Source organism: Myotis davidii, unplaced genomic scaffold, assembly GCF_000327345.1.
Source record: "Myotis davidii unplaced genomic scaffold, ASM32734v1 scaffold104, whole genome shotgun sequence".
In the NCBI taxonomy this organism is placed as follows: Eukaryota; Metazoa; Chordata; class Mammalia; order Chiroptera; family Vespertilionidae; genus Myotis; species Myotis davidii.
Genome location: NW_006296625.1, coordinates 6,326,910 through 6,348,438, shown reverse-complemented (window position 1 = coordinate 6,348,438; position 21,529 = coordinate 6,326,910). Strand labels below are relative to the sequence as shown.

Sequence of the window (21,529 nt, the reverse complement as noted above, 5' to 3'; positions counted from 1 at the left end):
AAAAGGGGTGTGTGAAATGCGGGAAGAGACTGGGCAAAAATCGCGCACCTATGAATGAGGACAGTGGGTAGGGAGTGAGGGCAGAGGGTGGGGTGGGAACTGGGTGGAGGGGAGTTGTGGGGGGGAAAAAGGGGAACAAATGTAATAATCTGAACAATAAAGACTTAATTAAAAAAATAAAAATAAAAATGAACGCAAAAAAAGAAAAAACTGGTAATTTATAGAATAGAACTTTTTTAAATTATTGTTCTTTTATTTTATAATATATATAAGCATAAGTTATATTATATTCACATACCCAGATTAATTGAAGAGAACACAACATAAAACAAACAGCATGTAACAAAAAGAATTAAGCATAAGAAAATAACATTCGTTTGCTGAAATTAAAATATTCAGAATAAGAATTAAAAGATAAAATAGAGAAAATGTCCCAAACATTGCAAGAACACAACTGGACAACAACTAGCACAGAGAAGATGTGAAACAAAGAATCAATCTAGGTCTATTATTCAACTAATAGGAGTGTATTTTTCTAAATATACAAAAGGGAAAGGATATAGCTATTTTTAAATCAGTAATACATTCCTAAAGGAAAGTCACACCTGTGGCATTTCACCATAAAAGGACCAAAATAATCATAAAAATTTCCAGAAAAACAAACAAAAATCACCTATAAAAGAATGAGAACAACACTGATATCAAAATTTTTTACCCCATGAATATAATGAAGCATTATTTTCAAAATCCTAAGTGAAAGTTACTGTGAAACTAGAATTCTATATCCAGCCAAATATTAATCAAGTGTGACTGCAAAATAAATACATGTTCTCCAAATGAAAGTGTTGAAAGCCTCCCTCGTCTATACACGTTTTACTTGAAGAAGTTATGTACATCCCTCATCAAAATAAGGGAGAAAACCATGAAAGAGGAAGTCATAGGACCCAGAAAATGTCATTAAGAGTGAAATGGAGAAACATCCTTGAAGACTGTTGTGCAGCAGATTTAGAGAATGGTAGTCAAGACTGGAACAGGGAGGGTTCCTGGGGGCTCAAAAAGAAGATGCCAGGTCATACACAGTATTAATCTTCAATATAATGTTAACGACTGGTTGTGTTTTTTTCAAGGAGAAAAGGAAAGATTATTAAAAACTCTAGAGAATCCAAAAGAATGCCATGCCCAAGTATGAAGCATCTGAAAATGTGGCAAGATATTATGGAATTGACACACTATAAGAAAAGGCAAACCATTTGATCTAGATGCCAAGAACAACTCCTTTAAGGGGCTTATGGGCTGACACACTTGGCCTGCAATAAAAAATAAATGAAATTTTACTCCCCCAGGCCATCTCAGTGGTGAAAACTATTTATTTTATCATAATAATATCAAGAGTGCCATTGATTTTTAACTTTTAGAATCAACCTATAAAAAAAAAGCTGGAGGATTTAAATGTGGTTACAGAACAAAATTTATTGTTATCTGTCTTGGCATTGTAAAAATAAATAACAGAAAATAGGAATGGGCAGGGGGAAAAGGAAGTGAAGACAGGTAGAGGGCATTAATGTCACTTTCTTACACAGTGAAAGGTTGAGACATACATACTGAGAAAAGTTAACAGAAGAAGATAATAGAGTTTTAAATAATTAAAAATCAAAAGACAATCCATTAAAGGAAGCGAAATAACGTAACTCAAAATTGGGGAAATGATGAAGGGAAAGTAACAGGTAATGTAAGCACACACATTTTGATACTTCATTATCAAAGTGGGAAATAAATGATGTTCAAATCTGATAAATGAAGATATATGTACAATGATACACAAACGGGTATCACATATGTGCGCTGAGCCTTGTATTCCTGAATAACCCGAAATTTTTTAAATATACTCTCCACATTTTCATAGTTACCCTAAAAATTATTAATCCCACTTTCTTAAGGTAGAATGTAAAAAACTATGTTTTCCAGTCTCAATCACAGCTGAAATAAAGATGTGACCTAGGCTTTGTCAATCAAACCTAATTCAGCACTGAGTCACATGAATGAATGGACTGGGCAAGGGGAGTCCATTTTTTGGCACAAGTATAAAATGTTTTAGGGTCAAAGGAAGCAGCAACTGACTTAATCATATTGGCATATATGCAATTTGTTCCAGCACATTAGTGTTTCATGTAACTAAGAAACAATAAAAGGCAAGGCATAACCGCAGAGCTGAGAGTCTCAGAGAAATTCAGTTCCATACACTATGCCTTTTGCCTCAGGCAGGCCCATCTGCTCCATTTCAAACATGTTTATTACATGGTCCTCCCCAACTTTTATGCATTTTGCTCTTAACTCTATTAACTCAGCAGGTTCAATCCTTCCTGACTCTAATTGCAAACCTTTACAAAGTTGTATAACTGGTCCGTCCAACCTATTTTTTCCATAAACCCTGTTTGTTTTAGTGAGTATTTCTGTAGAATGAAGGACATTAGATAAATGAATAAATTGTGTTATAGCCAAAATAGCTGTACCAAGTTTTACTTAAAGATACGGAAATAGCCATCAGAAGAACAAAATAGAGAAATTGTTAAAAGTGACCATGTTTAGAGAGTGAACCCCTTAGGGACAGGGATGAAAAATGTTGCTTTGCATTATAAGCTAAACTTAACATGTGTCGACATGTTTACGTATTACTCTAATTTTTAAATCTCTTCTACTGCCACACATAGAAAGGAAAAAATAGGAGGTGGAGAACTATAATAAGAATGATACTATTAACAATAACAACAAAAATACAAAAATATTAAAAAAATAGACATAAGATGTGGAACAGCTATGCACGAAACTATATAACATAATCAAAGCTGTAAAATAAAAAAAGATAAACAGAAAGAAAACCAAGTTCATGGAAAAAACAGCAACAGAAGTGGCAGGGAGTGTATAAGTTTGCAAAGGCTGATTATCCATGACTGATAAAAGTGCTGAAATTTTGGAGTAGATAAATTACATGGGTAAAATGGTATACAACTAATTTCATTTTTCAAAAACCTTTGTAGACCACAGTTTCAATAATTTTTTAAGTTAAGTTAAAATTGCTAGATTCCACAAAACCAAGTATTATAGAAAAGACAAGAAAATATTACCAGTTATAGCAAAAACACTACAATTTTGTAAGTCTGAGTACCATTTAATGAGAAAGTAAGTTACATGACCATCAAAGTGAAGAACAGAAAGTCAACAAATGTAGATTTCTTACTTTACACTGAAAATGTTAAACTAGGAACACAATGTACCTATAATCTTTTTCATCATGAAATGAGGTAATGATTTCTTTCTTTTCACTGCTGTTGCTAATAGCAAAAGCACAAGTTTAAACAAAAGGAAAATCTTGAGTGAGACTCAAATAATTTAAGTGTATAAGGGGGCACATCAAAAAGAATTAGGAACAGAAAAACATAATTATATAATTTAATCTTGCTTTCTCCAGTTCAATGTAGAAGAAAAAAGAGCCAAATGAAATGAAATATGAGAGTATAATTTACAAGGTGTGTACAGTATTTAGGAATATTATATGTTTTTTTAAAAGTGTTATACAGGTGGGCAAATGTGAAAGTAAATTCCTGAAATGTTATAAAATATGTTGTAAGCTCAAATTTAGAAGCATATCATCAGAAAAATTCACAATAATTATTAAGGCATGAAGTTAATTAACTACAAAATAACTATTCTAACATGAGGCCCTGTTGTACTATGAAAATATCAGGGTTCAAGAATTTAAGATGTGAGACTGAACTGCAGTTCTGCCACTTAGCTGAGGGACGTAAGAAAAGTTCCTAATCTTTATGAGACTCGGTTTTTCTCATCTCTAAAACAGGACCAATAATTCTTAGCACACAAGGCAACTAAAAGGATTAAACCAGAACACATACAGTTGTGACAGAAAGCCCTACCCAAAATAAACATGAACATAAATAGTAGTACCCTTCCCCATGAATACATTCCTATTGCCAATATCTTTTTTACTTTCAAGTTATTTTCAAATCACATCACAAATCAGTTATTAAAAATCACATCTGAAAATTATTTACAAATTGTGTTCAAACTCTGCTTGAGAAGCTGCATGCTTCTCAATAAAAGCAATAAAATAAAAAAGCAAAGGTTCTGGAGTCCAGCGATCTGGGTGGAGCCAGCTCTGTGAGCTGTGAGGCCTGGAACAATTACTCCACTTTCTCTGAACCTCAGTTTTCTCACCTATAATCAATGACATGGATGTCTAACTCAAAGAACAGCTATGAACACTAAAAGAGATATGCATAAAATATGTCATTTAACTTTTTTTATTTACCATACACTATGCTAAGCTTTGTTATATGAAATATATTACACAAAATTAGATCAGAACCCATTATTTTAATCTCCTTCGAAGCAGATCTAAAACATAAGTCATAGCAAAAACAAACCAAGTAGCAGGAGTGACACACTCAGCTCAGTGTATTTTCTTTTCTACAGGAATTATCAGTTTCTCCTTTAATTTCTTTCACTGAAAAAACAAATTACTATTACATATTATTTTTGAAATTCAGTAAGATCATTCAATAAATACTTATGAGTATCTTCTACATATCAGACATCTTCATGATTTTTCGAGATATCGCAATAAAAATATACAAATGCCCTGCCCTCATGGAATTCAGAGGAACTGGCCAAAGGTCACCACACAGAGCAATAGTGTAGTAGTCACATCCCAAATACAGCGTTCGAGAATTTAAAACTCGTTCCAATTAGTACAATTAAATAGTGTGGTCATGACAAAAATCCTATGGGAACAATGACTTGGCAAAAGTGGAACCAGGCTCCTAGCTGTCAGCCTTCCTCATTTGGGGCAGGACAACTGTCTATCAGACAGGACGACATTGCTCTGTCTGCCTGCTGTCTCAGCAAAGTCAACCTGGATCCAAAACAACCCCAAACTAAAAGAGGCTTATTTTCATTACTCCTAAAAAAAAATAACTAATAAAAGTGTTTCATTTTACCCCAGATATGATATTAAGTCTAAAAGGAATTTTGACTCATTTTTTAAATAGGTTTTCATTATTAGAAGCTTATTATAATCATGAGTGAAGTACACAATTTTTAACATACAATTTAAAGTAACTCTACTTTTAGTTTACCATCATAAAACTATAAACTATTCTCAACAATTAAACACATGTTAAATCAGTAATTTTAAAACCAAATATACTTGTATGTTCAAAGAGACATAATTTTCACCTAGCCATATTCTTTGACTACATATTTTTACTAAAAGCTTATTTAGAGAAGGACAGACAGCAGAGATTTCCAATTTGTTTTCAGTCCAATAGGTAATCAGTTATTCTGATATATACATTAAATAAAACATTTAGGTTATAATATATGCTCTAGAACAAAAACACTTTCATACTACTTCAGAACTATAACATAAAAAATGCTTAATTTACAATGACACAGCCAGACCCCACTATGGAAAACTGGTGATATTAGCCTTGAAACTTGGCTTAAGAGAGGCCTCTAGTGGTTGTCTGTAGTTATTAACTCCCCTTCCCACCACCAACCTCCACCTTCTGATAAAGCTCTGGTTCTCATTCTTTCAGTCATTCTCTCTCCTCTCCCTCACCAATTAAAAACGTCAAGCAAAATAGCTAGTATTTTATCATTGAATGTATATAACTGGTGGCATTAAACCATATGGATTTTCTAAAAGTAAATTCTCCAACTTTCCCATAAAACCAATTTAGAGAATACAATAAAATACAGACACTAAACATTACCTTCCTAGTGTTAGCAATCTTAATAAAAAACCCAAAACCTATGAAAATAAAAAACAAACTCAAAGTCTACAAATTAGAATCAAGACATAAAATATAACATGTTTTTATGTTTACCTTCAGTGGTACTACGGGTCTTCTAAACATGTTTTGCACTATTCACAAATACTTAACACTACTTAATACTTAACAGATGCAAATCCAAGTCTAAACTTGGTTCTCTCTATATAAATGATTACCCACATTCAGATGACTATAACTCCTTTCCAGTTCCACTCCTACAATATCCCTTACCTTTATTTTTGAAGGCCACTCAGCTTCCAGAACCACCACACACCCACCCCACGCTGCCAGCCTTAGGAATTGCCTTATCTTTATCCAGGGCCCCAGTGAAGTCTTTTGAAGCAAGAATGGAAACAGCCTGGGTGCAAGGGTAGAAGGATGTTAAGTCTAGGAATGCTGAACCCTCACTCCCAACTATCTTCACTCCCTCACGCCACAGTGAATCACTCCAGCCTTGCCCCACACTGAGCTACTGCTGAGGACTTGTCCTGCTCCAGTGATAGCCTACCCCACAAATACTCTGAGGCAACGGATACCTCAATATGTGGCCAAAGAACAACCATTTGCATCTATGGGCACAGCTCTTTTGTAACATAACTTAGGTTTAAAAGAGAAAGAAGGGAAACAAGAGGGCAAGGTGGAGAGAAGAGTGGAGGGAGTAGAAAGAAGATCCTTTCCATGACATTTCCTAACTTTGTTTAAAAATTGAAAAGAGAAAAAAAACACCTCCCATGTACCTCAAACGAAATAGATTACTCATGTGTAAGGAGCTTTGCGACAGTATCTTGTACCACAGATATTGAAACAGATAAAAATCCTGATAAGAAGCACGACATAAAAGTGACGGATGAAAAAGTCACAGGTCACTCCTGGGACCAACAAGAAGGCCAAAGGAACAGGCCCAGGCTGCCTTCTTCCAGCTCTAAATTCCATGACAATGGCCCACCTGCACTGCAGACAAGGAAATGAGAGGAGAAAGGTTCTGGAAAGCTCAAATTGTTATCATAGGTTTGAAGGGTAAAGCATTTGTTCTTGATTCATAAGAAAATATTACAGGCCCTCGTTGGCCAATGTAGGTGTCTCAGTTATAAAGGCTGGCCATCTAGATTCCATGCACAGCTTGCAAGGTGACAGCAAGAAGTAAGGTAACATTTAAATTTAAAAATGCTTAAAACAACAAAAATTATGCACAGAAATGTACCAAAGAAGTAAATGTAAATGTCTTACTACAGTATAACAATCCATGTTCGTTTGGATTAATTATTTTTAAAAGATAAAATTACTGGTATATGCAAAAGGTTCTGGAAATACTGACATCCAAAAGGTTAAGAAGTATTTAAAGCTGTACACAAGAATAGTAACTCTCACTATGCAGAAAATGGAATTATCAGAAGAACTTCTAAAAAAATATAGATAGCTGAGGTTTACTGTAGTCAATTTCACTTTGCCTTTTAGAATAGATAAATTGGCCCTATTCTAATGAAAATTCAAATTTTACATACCATTATGAAAAATGACAACTTAAGCAAAATAATAACATAAGATCAAACTAAAAAAACTTTTAAATGTTTCAACTTAGAATACATTAGGGGATTTATTCAGAGCAATATTCTAAAGTTACTTTTTAAACCTTTGTATAAGTACCAAGAATTTAAAAACCTCCGAAACATTTTAATATTATAAGTTTTCATAACCTATTCTCAAGCTTTTCTCTTGTTGATATTCAAAATAATTTTTCAGCATTGTTTCAGATACTGAGAATTCAGAAGTGATCCAAAAGACAAAAATCCCTGCCCTCATAGAACTCATCTTCTAATAGGACAGTGATGGCGAACCTTTTGAGCTCGGCGTGTCAGCATTTTGAAAACCCTAACTTAACTCTGGTGCCGTGTCACATATAGAAATTTTTTGATATTTGCAACCATAGTGAAACAAAGATTTATATTTTTGATATTTATTTTATATATTTAAATGCCATTTAACAAAGAAAAATCAAACAAAAAAATGAGTTTGCATGTCACCTCTGACACGCGTGTCATAGGTTCGCCATCACTGTAATAGGGGAAGAAAGATCAACAATATAAATAATAACATACTATGATAGATGGTGTTCATCTCTCTAGAGAAAAAGAAAGAAGCAAAACTGGGTCCCAGTAAGAGGGGTGGGATTCCATATAAATAAACTGATCAGGGAATGCCTCAATGGCAAAATGGTATTTGAGCAGTGACCGAACAGAGTCAACCAAGAGCACTTCCTGAAGGGTGGATGGTGGGCTGTGAAATATGGTGAGGTCAGGTGAACCCCTGTAGAAATTTGACTTTCCCACTGGGTTTAATGGGAAACCATTGAGGCCTTTCAAGACTAGAAGAGATCTGATGTTGATCCACTTTTGAAAGGATCAACTCTGCCTCTGGCACTGAAAGGTTAGAAGTGCAGACAGTAGATAGGAGGCTCTGGCCGCAACCCAGGTGAAAAGGCAAGTGATTTGGACCAGGATCAGAGGTAATAGCAGTGGAAGAGGCCTGATTCTGGACATACTGTGTATGCAACGCCTGAGAATCTGTTTTGTAATTGAATGTGGAAAGGCAGAGCCTGAGAGAAAGAAAGAAAACAAGGACTCCAAGGTGGAAAGGCAAACTCTTATTTATTTCAGTAATTAGCCTAATTTAATCTTCAATTAAAGTGTAAGCACGTCAAAACTGTATCAATTTTCTCTATAAACACGTGAAGATCATCTTGTAAACTGTTTTGGTTTTTGTTTTGTTTGTTTGTTTTTTTGCAGCGTTGTATGTAGTTGATTCTAAGTTGCATGACTCTTGAAATCCTGAATTTCTTTCACAGCCTGTCATCCTACTGCCAAAATCAAGTTCTTATTTTCCATAGGTAGCTTCACTTACCAACAATTTTTTAAATGGTTGTACCAATTTATATTTCCAACAGTAGTACATGAGAGATGTGTTGATCTACATCCTCAGCAGTACTTGGTATTCGTCTATTTTTCATTCTAGCCAAAATGATGTCTTTAGTGATATCACACTGTGGTTTTAATTTGTATGTCCTGATGACTAAAAAAACTAAAAAATTTTTTCATATTTTTATTAGCCATTTCAATATCTTCCTTTTTTGAAGTGCCTTTTCTAGACTTTTGTTCATAATTCTATTGGGATGTCCTTTTTATTTTTAATTGTAAGAGTATTTTATATTTCTAAGTATAAATTTTGATGAGTTTCCTCAAATCTGTGGGTTATCTATTTAACTCTTTTACTGGGGCTTCTTGAAGAATACATGTTTAAAATTTTAATAAAGTCAAATTTTATCATCCTTTTAAAAATGTCAGTGTTCCTGACTTTTTCTTTTGTTTTGTTTTATTTAAGAAACTAGAGGCCCGGTGCACGACATTTGTTCACAGGGGGCAGGGAGTCCCTCAGCCTGGCCTGTGCCCTCTCATAATCCAGGACCCCTGGGGGAATGTCCGCCTGCTGGCCTAGGCCTGCTCCCCACAGGCCGACATCCCCGAAGGGGTCCTTAGCGCTGCCACTGAGGCAGGAGAGGCTCCCGCCAGTGCTGCTGCGCTCCCAGCCATGAGCCTGGCTTCGGACTCAGCGGTGCTTCCCTTGTGGGAGTGCACTGACCACCAAGGGGCAGCTCCTGTATTGAGCATTTGCCCCCTGGTGGTCAGTGCACATCATAGCGATCAGTCATTCCGCTGGTCGATGAATTTGCATATTAGCCTTTTATTATATAAGATCTTTGTCATAGCTCTGTAGATGGAGCATCAGACTGCAGACTGAAGGGTCAAGGGCACATGCCCAGTTTGCAGGCTCAATCCCCAGTAGGGGAAGTGCAGGAGGCAGGGGGTCAATGATTCTCTGTCATCATTGATGTTTCTATCTCTCTCTCCCTCTCTCTTCCTCTCTGAAATCTTTGCATGCACAAGGCCATAGAGATATTCACCTATGCTTTTTCCCAAGAGCTTCATCATTTCTTTTCTTTGACAAAACTGGAATTCCAACTGGAATTGACATTTGTGTGATACTTTCCATGGTACCTAACTAAACCAGCATCATTTATTAAAAAGACCACCTTTTCCACTCTGAATGCAATTTTACCTTTTTCCTGAATTAGATGACACAACAGTCTGTTTATGGACTTTTTTATTCTGTTCCATTGGTCTATTTGTCTGTCTTTACACTAATACAAATTATGATTACTATAGCTTTATAAAACATTTTGAAACCTAATAATCACATCCTCTGCCTTTATTCTTCAAAATTGTGTTAGCTATTCTTGGCTTTACAATCATTAACATGGTATGTGGTTCAGTTAGTTTGGATTTTCTTTATCCTCACTAAGTAATGTTTTGTGACTTTTCTATATAAAGTTCTTATACACGCATCACAATCTTCACCTAAAAACACTGTATACACCCTAACCAGTTTGGCTCAGTGGATAGAGTGTCCACTCATGGACTGAAGGGTCCTGGGTTCAATTCTAAGCAAGGGCATGTACCTTGGTTGCAGGCTCGATCTCTGGCCCGTGAGGAAGAGCAACCAATCGATGTGTCTCTTTCACATCTATGTTTCCCTCTCTCTGTCTCTCCCCCTTCCTTCCATTCTCTCTAAACATCAATGGAAAAATATCCTCATGTGAGGATTAACAATCAATCAATGAATAAATAAATAAATCAATCCACTCTATGCTATCTATACTTTTATAGCAGGAGTAACTGCAGATTATTTTCATGTAACTAACCTATGAAACAGCCTGTAAAGCTATGATAATGCCAAAGTTCTTTAAAATAGTAAATGTAAAATACCCCAAGGTCATAGGACTTATTTGCTATAGCAATAAATCAAGAAGAACACATGCAATGTTACCCAAGCTTTAGTAGATAAAACCATCACAAAAAAGAGCTTAACCTTACTTATATACCAATAAAGGAGTAGATGATATTGGTTACAGCCAGTAAATGAGAACTAAGCTGTACCCTTGAGAATGGACTATGTGAATCGTATGAATAATAAGCAACAAGATCAATCTAATCAGGCCAAAGTTTAAGAGGAAGCTTAGATGATAGAAAACTATAGATTAGAGCAGCCAGAATACCACAACGTAACATTCAAACTGTGATCCATAGTATTAAGGCTATATAAAGAGTTAGTTTTTTTAAATAATCCATCTCCATTTCTTTTAGAGAAGAGACAAAAGACAATTTAGCCAAACTATTTCTGACTATATTAAATCTAGCTTATTAAATTATAAGTAACCAGAAGTTAAAAACTCAGATGACCTTCCTGTGTTTATTTACACGACTCCATTACTCACACAATTCAACCCAAGCTGGTCCTATGAAGGACACAGTTATACAGTATTTTCAAATCAACGTAGAGAACTATGGGAAGAAAAACACCTAAGTAAGTAATTTGTTTTCTTGAGTGTTTGGCTTATTATATAGCATACATTTCTTTCATGGTATAAATTTTTAAAATTTAAAATCAGTCCAAAATGCTCACAATGCTCAAAATTTCAAAACAATTCTTTGCAAATATTCAACAAATTTTGCCCAAGATTTTAAGGAAATGAGATTCTATAGTCTCACCTTGCAAACTGTATCCACATCCCAAGGTAGTATAGTCCTCAGATCAATGACTTCACAAGACACTCCAAGCTTTTCTTGAGCCATGGAAGCCACCTCTCGGATCACATGAACCTGAAATAAGGAGAAAAATATGTAGAGAATGAATACAGAAATTCAGGCCTAAAGCATTGGTTGAGTTCTGACATCATTAATAGAAGTACTATTTAAAGTCGGAGGAATTGATCTTCACGGAGAATTAATAAATTTGTTCTAGACATGTTGAACTCAATATTCCACCAAAATAATAAAGTACAAATGTCTAGAAAACAGGTGGAAAGAGGTTCCTAAAGAAAGTGAGAGAAGTCATTACTAGAGACACCAGTTCCAAAGACTCAGCCACAGAGGTCAAGTCACAGGAGTCAGTGGAGTTTCTGGGGAGAGCATTTAAAGGGAACAGTCAAAAGCAGAATCATGGAACCCTGCGGATGACCAACAAGTAAAGGGAAGACAGGTGAAAGGAGCTCAAAAACAAAAACAACAACAAAATAAAACATAGAAAGAAACAGAAGAAAATAAGGAGACTGTGTATTCAAGAAGCTAAATAGGAGAGTAGCAAGTGCCATATACCATAGAAATATGGGATAGAGTTAGATTTAACAATTAGAAGGTTAGTAATGTTAGCAGAAATAGTTTTAGTGATTTAGTGGCAACAGAGTTCATAAGGTGAAAAATCATAAGGAAGTTAGCAAGTAAAATACTTGGGGAGAAATTGTTCAAGATTAGTAATCAAAGAAAAGAGGAAGCTATACTAGTACTGAAAAGAAAAATAGGATGAAAAAATGTATTTTTTAGATAATGAAGAGATATACACCTTTTTAATAAAATGGACATGGAAAGAAGAAACTGAAGATGAGGAGAGAGAGGGACCAATTGATCTATCACAGTACTAAAAAAAAAAAAAAGGAATATAATCTGAAACAGCTTTGGAGAAGTAGCTATGACAGATACCACCGCCCCCCGCCCCCCTGCCCCGCTTTGAAGACAAAGAAAACAGGAAAGCACTGAAAGAAGTGATAGGTGTAAAGGGAAAACAAATAAGGAAGTTACTATCTAATACATCCTAATTTCCCTATTTAAAAGGGAGGCAAGGCCTGGCAGGTGTGGCTCAGTGGTTGAGCATCAAACTGTGAACCAGGAGATCATGGTTTGATTCCAGCTCAGGGCACATGCCCAGGTTGGAGGCTCGATCCCCAGAAGAGGGCATGCAGTAGGCAGCCAATCAATGATTCTCTGTCATGGCAGCCAATCAATGTTTCTCTCTCATCATTGATGTTTCCATCTCTCTCCCACTCTCCCTTCCTTTCTGATCAATAAAAAAACATTTTTTTTAAAAAAAGAGAGAGGTAGAGAGAGAAGAACACATGTTGAGAGTGACAGGGATGTGGATAAAAAGGGTTCCCACTGGAAGCAAGAAATCATGAGGACTGTAGCTATCCAAGCCAAAAATCAAATGAAGAAGAAAGGAGGAGGTTGTGATACTACAAATGATTTGCATTATCTTCTTTATACTACCATATTAAAGTCTAAAACAAACAAATATTTACTTTACACAGAAAAAAGAAAAACTGAGCACTCCTATAAATGGTGATTAAGAAGTGTACGAGAGAGATGTCTACGACCAGAGAAAGAGCTCTGAGCTTAAATGCTTGGAGACAGAGCAATGAGACAACAAGCACTGGGGAAAGTGGGTACAGATTATGGTGGGGTTTACTGGAAAAGAGAACAATATGGAATTCTGAGGCTGGACCAGTCAATGGTCCAAATGGTCAGCAAAGTAACCATGATAGATGGCAGCAGATGAGATGAAAAAGAAAATCGTAAAGTGTAACAACAAGTAGTGAATAGGTAAAATGTACTTCAAAAGAAACAAGTGTTTTAATTAATACATTTTTATATATTCAACCTATTTTTAATGGCTTCACAATCCTATATAATAAAAGCCTAATATGCTAACAGTCGTCCGTTCAACCAATCAAAGTGTAATATGCTAATGATATGCTAAGGCCACTCAACCACTATGTCGTGCACTGACCACCAGGGGGCAGACAGTCAACTGGTCAACCAGTCGCTATGATGTGCACTGACCACCAGGGGGCAGACTTTCCGACCGGTAGGTTAGCTTGCTGCTGGGATCTGGCTGATCAGGACTGAGCCAGATGGGCTGGACACACCTGGAGCCCTCCAGGGGTCCTTCTCCAGCTGGCCAACCTCCCCCATCTCTCCCTGGCCATGATCGTGCTCCGGTGGAGTCCCTCTGCCTGGCCTGAACCCTCTTGCAATCCAGGACCCCTCGGGAGATGTCAGAGAGCCGGTTTCGGCCCGATCCCACAGGCCAGGTCAAGGGACCCCACTGGTGCATGAATTCGTGCACCGGGCCTCTAGTATGCATATATATTTTAATGACTGAATAAGCACCTGACCTTCCATCAAAAATCAGTACCAGCAACAAGTCAAATTTGACATAAGGAAAGCATTGTTTTTAATTCTTCTTAGTATCAGGATTAAAAGTAAGCGCTTCCGAGCACATGAACCTTATCAGTTGGTATAAGTATTACTCACCTGAGTGCCCCAGGCAACTAGAGTAACATCACTCCCTTCCTGAATGACCTCGGCCTGGGACAGGGGGATGTTGTATGGTTCCACAGGAACCTGTTCCACTGAATATGAAATGGGGGAAAATGAAAGGTTAATTAGTTTCTCTTGTGTGACATTTGTACATAAAAGAATATAAGAAACTCATTGTGGCAAAGCTTTATTTATTCTTCCATAAATGTCAGGTTACTTGTAACAGAAATGGCATTTACCATACAGCTTCATGATATGACTATACAGATGAAAAATACAATATAAATGTATGAAATATATCAGCTCTCCTGGAACAGAAAAAGCATGTTAGGTAAAAACTAAGACAATAAAGTGTAGGCTTTACACAATAATAATGTATCAAACTGTAACATACTAATGTAAGATGTTAGTATCATGGAAAACTGGGTGTACTACCTTCATATATTTTTTTTATAAATCTAAAACTGTTCTGAACAATAAAGCTAATTTTTTTTTAATATATCTGCTAAAACTTTATTGGACAGAGTTAGGTTCTATCAAGGAGCCAATTTATAAAAGTTTTGGGGAAGGGATAAAACCACATAGCAGGGCCCAATATTTTATTTTTACACTTTGCAATTATGAACACTTTGTCAACCTGACAACACCTTAATTTTCAAGACTGAATCCTGTGATACTCAAAGAGAGAAACTGAATCAGCTCCACCAGGCCAAAACGAATAGCCACTGGCATCGCAGGAAAACCATTTAATGATTTCTCTGCCCGACCAAGAACAAGCAATAGAGAGTTGACTGAATTCGTGAGGAAATCATAAGGCAAATTTCTTAAAATTAAATTAAGTAATAAGTTAACAGAATTACCCAATTATATTTGGAGGCCTTCCTGAATTGCTATGTGAGAGCATTACAGTGGAACTTGGGCGGGGGGGGTGGAAAAAGCTCTCTTTTGTTCATTTTTCCCCATGGTTATATTATCATTGCTACATATTTTTTTTTTATTCAAGGAGCACTACAGAATAAAGTAAAAAGTTCTCTCTGCAACCAGTTAGCCCTTCCAAATCCATTGGGTAAAAGTAATCAATGCCAACAATTTCCTGGATATCTGCAGTGGACAGCTTTTTTTCTGTGGCATTCAGGTTTCTTAATCCTATTGCTACAATTTGGGAAATGCCCCATCTTATGAGGTAGGACCCTTTCCCCACGACAAAAGTGAAGTCCATGTATTCAGTTTCTCAGCTTCTCTTGTGGCTAGGGCACAAAACGGGCTCTGCCAATCAAATGCACCCATGCCAAACTCTGAATTGGAAACTGATAACACACAGGAACAGCAAGTGTCCAGAATCTATTCCAGAGTACTAGTAACAGTGGAGGCAGACCTGTTATCCAGGCTCAGAGGTATTCATGATTCAGACTGCAGTTCCATGGTCACTGACAATTGCTGGGGGATATTTGCAGAGCCAATTATGCAGTGGAATCGGGGGCATTGCTTCTAGATACATATACAGCCTCTAAGCCAGGTTCTCAGGCACATATAAAGACATCTGTAATGTTTTTCTTTTCACAGAATCACATCGTACATGCTGTTAAGAACTCTTCTACATGTTAAGAACCCTTCTATAATCTCCCTTTTTTCCCCACTTAGCAATATAACTTCACCATATTTTCAGGTCAAAAATAAAGGTTTTTTTAAAAGTCATATTATAAGTAAAACCTATCCAATTCAATGGTGCTGTTATCAGTGATGTGGCAGAAAATTTTATTCCTTGTATTTTTGTATATTTTCAATCCAATGACATTTCTATAACCAATGCTAGAAAGAGACCATATTTTTTTAATCACCAATATCCAATATAATAAAAGGCTAATATGCAAATAGACCAAAAGGGGGAACAACCGAACAACCAGACAACCGGTCACTATGATGTGCACTGACCACTAGGGGGCACGCAGAACATGTTAAGCTTCAGCAGCAAGTGGCAGAGTGTGGAACATGGCAGGCGTTGGCTGCGGCGGGAAAGTGGAGCAGGTGAGCGGGGGCACCAGACCAAGGCAGGGCAACAGTTGCTGTCATTGGGACGAGCCTCTGGTGGTTACTGAGAATTCTTTGCTCCCGCGCATCGTGGTCCCGCCCAACATTCACACCTGCTGTTGGTGCCGGTCCCGCTTGCACCCACAGCCAGCGCGGAACTGCCACTCGCACCCACTGCCGGCACCTGGCACTGGCCCCAATCACTAGGCACCATCAGCGGGTGCGTGGGGTAGCTGCCAGCCCCAATTGCCCCTGAGGGCTTCTCCACCTCCCCCTGCTCCAGAGGGGTGATCAGGGCAGCCGCCGCCACTCACACCCGCTGACAGCACCAGCCCCACTCACACCCGCTGACAGCATCAGCCCCACTCACACCTGCTGCTGGCACCGGCACCACTCACTCCACGCTGTCAGCGGGTGTGAGCGGGGCCAGCACCATCAGCATGTGGAAGTGGTGGCAGTGGCGGCGGGAGCGGAGCTGCTGGCAGATAGGAGACCAGGGGCCACGACAGGAAGGGTCAGGCAGAGGCGCGAAGGATGGGCCAAGACCTGCCCCTGTGCCCACCGCAACCTCATGGCCTACAGTCCCTTTCAAGGTTCACAAATTCATGCACTAGGCCCCTAGTCTACATATATAAAAGCCTAAGTGAACGTTCGACTGGCCAACTGGTAGTCAGGGCGCTCCCACAGCGGGAGTGCCGCTCAGCTGACCAATGGGTGCCAGATGCCAGGCTCATGGCTGGCGAGCACCACTGTGGTGGCGCGAACCTCTCCCATAAACACTCCCCCTGCACACCCCTCCCTATCTAGATCAGGACTGGCATTGGTACTGACTGGGTCCAAGCCCGCAGCCACTTGTCAGTCATGGGTGTACAAGTATCACCCAGGACAGGCAGAGACTGTAGCAGAGAGGCAGCAAGCCTACCAAGTGGCAGCGGCAGGCGCAGTGGGGCTAGGATGAGCAGGAGCCGTAGGCGGCATTGGACTGCTGGTTTGGGCCCTATCCCCACAGGCCATGCCGAGGGACCCTGCTGGTGCACGAATCCGTGCACCAGGCCTCTAGTGTTTAAATAAAATAACAAAAGGTAAAACCTATAAAACAACTTTTGTAGGTAAACCTCAAAATAGATGACAGTTAAGCTAACCATCCTATGAGATAATCTATGTCAGAAAAGTATAAGCATTAGAGGCATATTTTAAAGTTTTTGTATCGCACACAAATTATGCTGAGTCAGATACTTCCACTCTCTACAACAAGGGTGGGCATCCCATAGCACAGGGGTGGGCAAACTTTTTGACTCAAGGGCCACAATGGGTTCTTAAACTGGACTGGAGGGCTGGGACAAAAGCATGGATGGAGTGTTTGTGTGAACTAATAAATTCAAAATAAACATCATTACATAAAAGGGTACGGTCTTTTTTTTTTTTTTTAGTTTTATTCATTTCAAACGGGCCGAATCCAGCCCGCAGGCCGTAGTTTGCCCACGGCTGCCATAGCTTGTACTTTTTTGTAAACAATGTTTTCCAATAAAACACAGCCATACACATTTATTTACATATTGTCTGTGGCTGTTTGCCCTACAACAGCAGAGCTGAGCAGTTGCAAGAGATGGCATGGCCTGCAAGTCTAAAATATTACTGTCTATCCCTTTACAGGAAAGGTTTGCCAACCTCAGTTCTAAGCAATGCTTTCAGAGGTTAAGTCCAGCCCATACTTCCAGCCCATACATTGACAGCTTAAATACCATATTAGGTGGATGGATAGACCAATGGCTATGTGGATGGCTGGATAATGAATGCGTGGATGACTGGATGAATAGACAGACAAAAGAAGGGACAAACAGGAATACAGATATATTCAATTGTAGTATATTCTACATGGCAGTTCTCAGTGACTAAATCAAAGTGAGGGTTAAGAACAACATGATGACATCTGGCAAAGATGCCAAAGGTAGCACATAGGCTCTTTGACAACATCAAGTCTTTCCCAGCATCCAGATCTGCAAGCCAATAGACAAGGCTTGAAGCCAGTACACACTCTGTCTTACTGGTAAGTCAGTGGCCACCATTCAGGAGTTCCTGTCTTTCCTGCCTTATAAGTCAGTCGCCAGCTGGTGATTAGCAAATCCCTGAAACACACAACTCTAAAGGCTGGCACACCGAAAAAGTTGTGGGCGCACCTCCTTTGGAAAGTTCCAATGATAGACTGTTTCAAAGTATCAAATTACCCAAAATAGTAAAACCTCATTACTTTATCAATTAATTAAGGAACAAAATGGCAAGCAAAGTTTAATCCTCCATCAAGAAAATATCATGCAGAGAATTAGATTCAAGAAGAAACTTCTCTAAAAACACAAAAACAAAATCTCTTAAATTTTGCATAAATTTAATCCTGAGAGGAGAGAATTTTAATGTGTTCATTTATTTAAAACTTCACAAACAGGCAACCTAGAGAGCAAGCTATAATTCACAGGTACTTTTTAGTTACATTAATTTAAAAGAAGTTTATTCTAAAAGAAAGTTATTATTTCAAATCAACCTTCTTGCATTCCTATCCTATGGCAATGTGCTTTTTGAAAGAGAGCGGGTAAGAGGAGTTAGAGCATAAAACTTCAGGAAGTGAGGAGCACCCTATACAATCATATTACAGATTCCTGTCTTCACAGCAGTGGTACAGAGACCTCTCCTTTTTACCACATACTGATTATATTTTGATCCATGAACTAACGAGTGGTCCACAGAGAAATCCTTCAGCATCAAGTATATGTTGACAAAAATGTAACTTAGAAAATAAGAAATTGAGCACTGGCCAGGTAGCTCGGCTGATTAGAGCACCATCCCAATATGCCAGTTGTAGGTTCATCCCCAGTCAAGCTACACACAAAGAATCAACCAAAGAATGCATAACTAAGTGGGACAACAAAATGATGTCTCTGTGTCTCTCTCTAATAAAAATTCTTTCCAAAGCCAAAATAAAAGAGATGCAATTTTTTGCTCAACTATCAGACAATATAGCTTTCCACGTATTTTGTAAGTTCCATATATATGCTCCCTCTGTAATAACTGTAAGTGCACTTATATTCATATTAGTTATATACTTATATGCTCATGGCATTAGTTCATGCCTAGTCCCATTTTATTTACCATCCTCCTCCTTTTTCCTTCTATTTTTCTTCTAAATTATTGTATTGCTTTTGACATCTTAAACACATTTTTAAAATAAGGGAGAGTATATAAATATAAGTACTATTATATACATTTATTCATTTAATAGTTATTGCATAACCAATATATACAGACATAATGCAAGATGCTAAACTATGAAATTGTAGGAGGCAGTCCCTGTCCTTGACAAACATGCACTCAACTGGGAGTAAACAGGATGGAAAGAGATGATCAGGAAACAAACAAGAACATGAGATATAGTAGTAAAAACACATGGCTCTAGGAATACAGAGGGAAGCAGCAACCTGGTTAAAAGGATCGAGGAGGCTTTGCCACCAAGGAGGGCACAAGCAATAGGGGTCTTAGAGAGAAAGAGAAAATAAAAAAAGGGATTCCATGTAGAAACAAAAGACGTATACAAAGACATGGTGGTGTGAAATTGTGTGTGTGTGTGCACACATCTACAAACACATGTTTACATGATGTTTCAAGTAAAGCTCAATACTCCCAAGTTCCTAAAAAAAACTTTCCAATTCCTTCTGATTTCATGTATTAACAACTCATGTGGAAAGCATCTGCAAGAGAACAATTCCTTCTTAATGCTGTGAGTTCCCTTGTGAGGCAAATTTCTTACCATTACAGAGATAATAGGGTCATTTTTCTGCCCTGGCACTAATCTACCATTAATGTTCATAAATGTGAAACTCGGTAGGGCTTTATTCATGTTGCATTATACATGATGCGGTGATCAAACATAAATGTCCTTTTTAAAGAGAGTATATTTCTAAAATATACATTACTTCATGCTGCATGATTATGAACAGCACAGTCCAAGTCTCCATACCTGAGAAAGCCTATCTTACTCATCAGAATTTACAGTGCAATGGGAGAGAGCCCAGTCCTGTCTCTGCCTCTGTATCTCTGTATCTAATTAACTTGATGATGTCTGACAAAGCATTATATTGCTTTTGCAGCCCAGTATCTCAACTGTAAACTGTGAAAGCAGCATGTGTCTATCTGCCACACCACAGGGACAAAATGAGAACATATTAAGTTAATTGATGTAGATATCTTTCCATTCTTAGAAGACCAGCTTCATAAGTTAAAATAATTCAACGGTACAGTCATTAAGACTCTAAAAGAAAGTTTTCATTCTAGAAACAATTATTCTGACTCCTATTACCATTTGCTGTATAAAACTAATATTTAACCTATATTAGTTATTTTTCTGAATAATCTCCTTTCAAATTTGAGGTTATTAATCATGGTCATAACTTTTTTATAATTCTCACTTCTATACCAAAAATTACTTTTAACACTGATGTTAAAAAGTATACAAACAGCCCTAGCTAGTTTGGCCCAGTGGATAGAGTGTTGGCTTGTGGACTCAAGAGTCCCAGGTTCAATTCTAGTCAAAGGCACATGCCTGGGTTGCGGGCTCAATCCCCAATTGGGTGTGTGCAGGTAGCAGTTGATCAATGATTCTCTCTCATCATTGACGTTTCTATTCTCTCTCCCTCTCCCTTCCTCTCTGAAATCAATAAAAATATATGAAAAAAGGTATATAAACAATAAAACTAAGTGCAATTTCTTCTAGTAATTACTTTTAAATTATTCCTTAAATATAGCTGTACTCAATCTTCCCCTCATCTCTTTGCCTCAAATTACTGAAAATTCAAAGATTGACAGTCTAGGCCTAGACAGTTTGGCTCACTGGATAGAGTGTCAGCCTGCAGACTAAAGAATCATGGGTTCGATTCCAGTCAAGGGTACGTACCTCAGTGCAGGCTCAATACCTGGCCCTAGAATGAGCGAGTGCAGGAGGCAACCAATCGATGTGTCTTTCTCACATTGATGTTTCACTCTCTGTCTCTGCCCCTCCCTCCCCACTCTCTCTAAAAATCAATGGAAAAATATCGTCAGGTGAGGGTTAAAAAAAAAGATTGACAATCTATTTTAGAAAAATTGTATCAACATACTGTTAACAATATATATATTTGTCTATGTCTGTCATTATAATAGTTACTAGAGGCCCGGTGCACAAAAATTTGTGCACTCGGGGTGGGGAGGGTCCCTCAGCCTGGCCTGTGCCCTCTCACAGTCTGGGACCCCTCGGAGGATGTCCACCTGCTGGCTTAACCCCTTCCCCAACAATTTTTTTGTTAAAAACGTTTCTTTTTCAGACTAATTTTTTTATTTTGGTTCTATATAGTATTTTTGATGCTGGTTATGAAAACAGTTTGTAACTCGTCTTCCTATAAACCATATTTTTTTACCATATTTTCT

General features: G+C 37.8%; 1 protein-coding gene across 1 annotated transcript in view; it reads right to left on the bottom strand.

The window, feature by feature from the left end:
* Positions 1–11,422: 11,422 nt before the first annotated feature.
* Positions 11,423–21,529, bottom strand: part of BCKDHB (branched chain keto acid dehydrogenase E1, beta polypeptide) — a 67,125-nt gene continuing 57,018 nt past the window's right edge. The window contains exons 6-7 of the mRNA XM_015569453.1: positions 14,048–14,145; positions 11,423–11,560 (exon numbers count right to left, since the gene is read on the bottom strand). Coding sequence (XP_015424939.1) covers positions 11,438–11,560; positions 14,048–14,145 — 221 coding nt within the window. The 3' untranslated portion in view covers positions 11,423–11,437. The remainder of the gene's footprint in view (positions 11,561–14,047; positions 14,146–21,529) is intronic.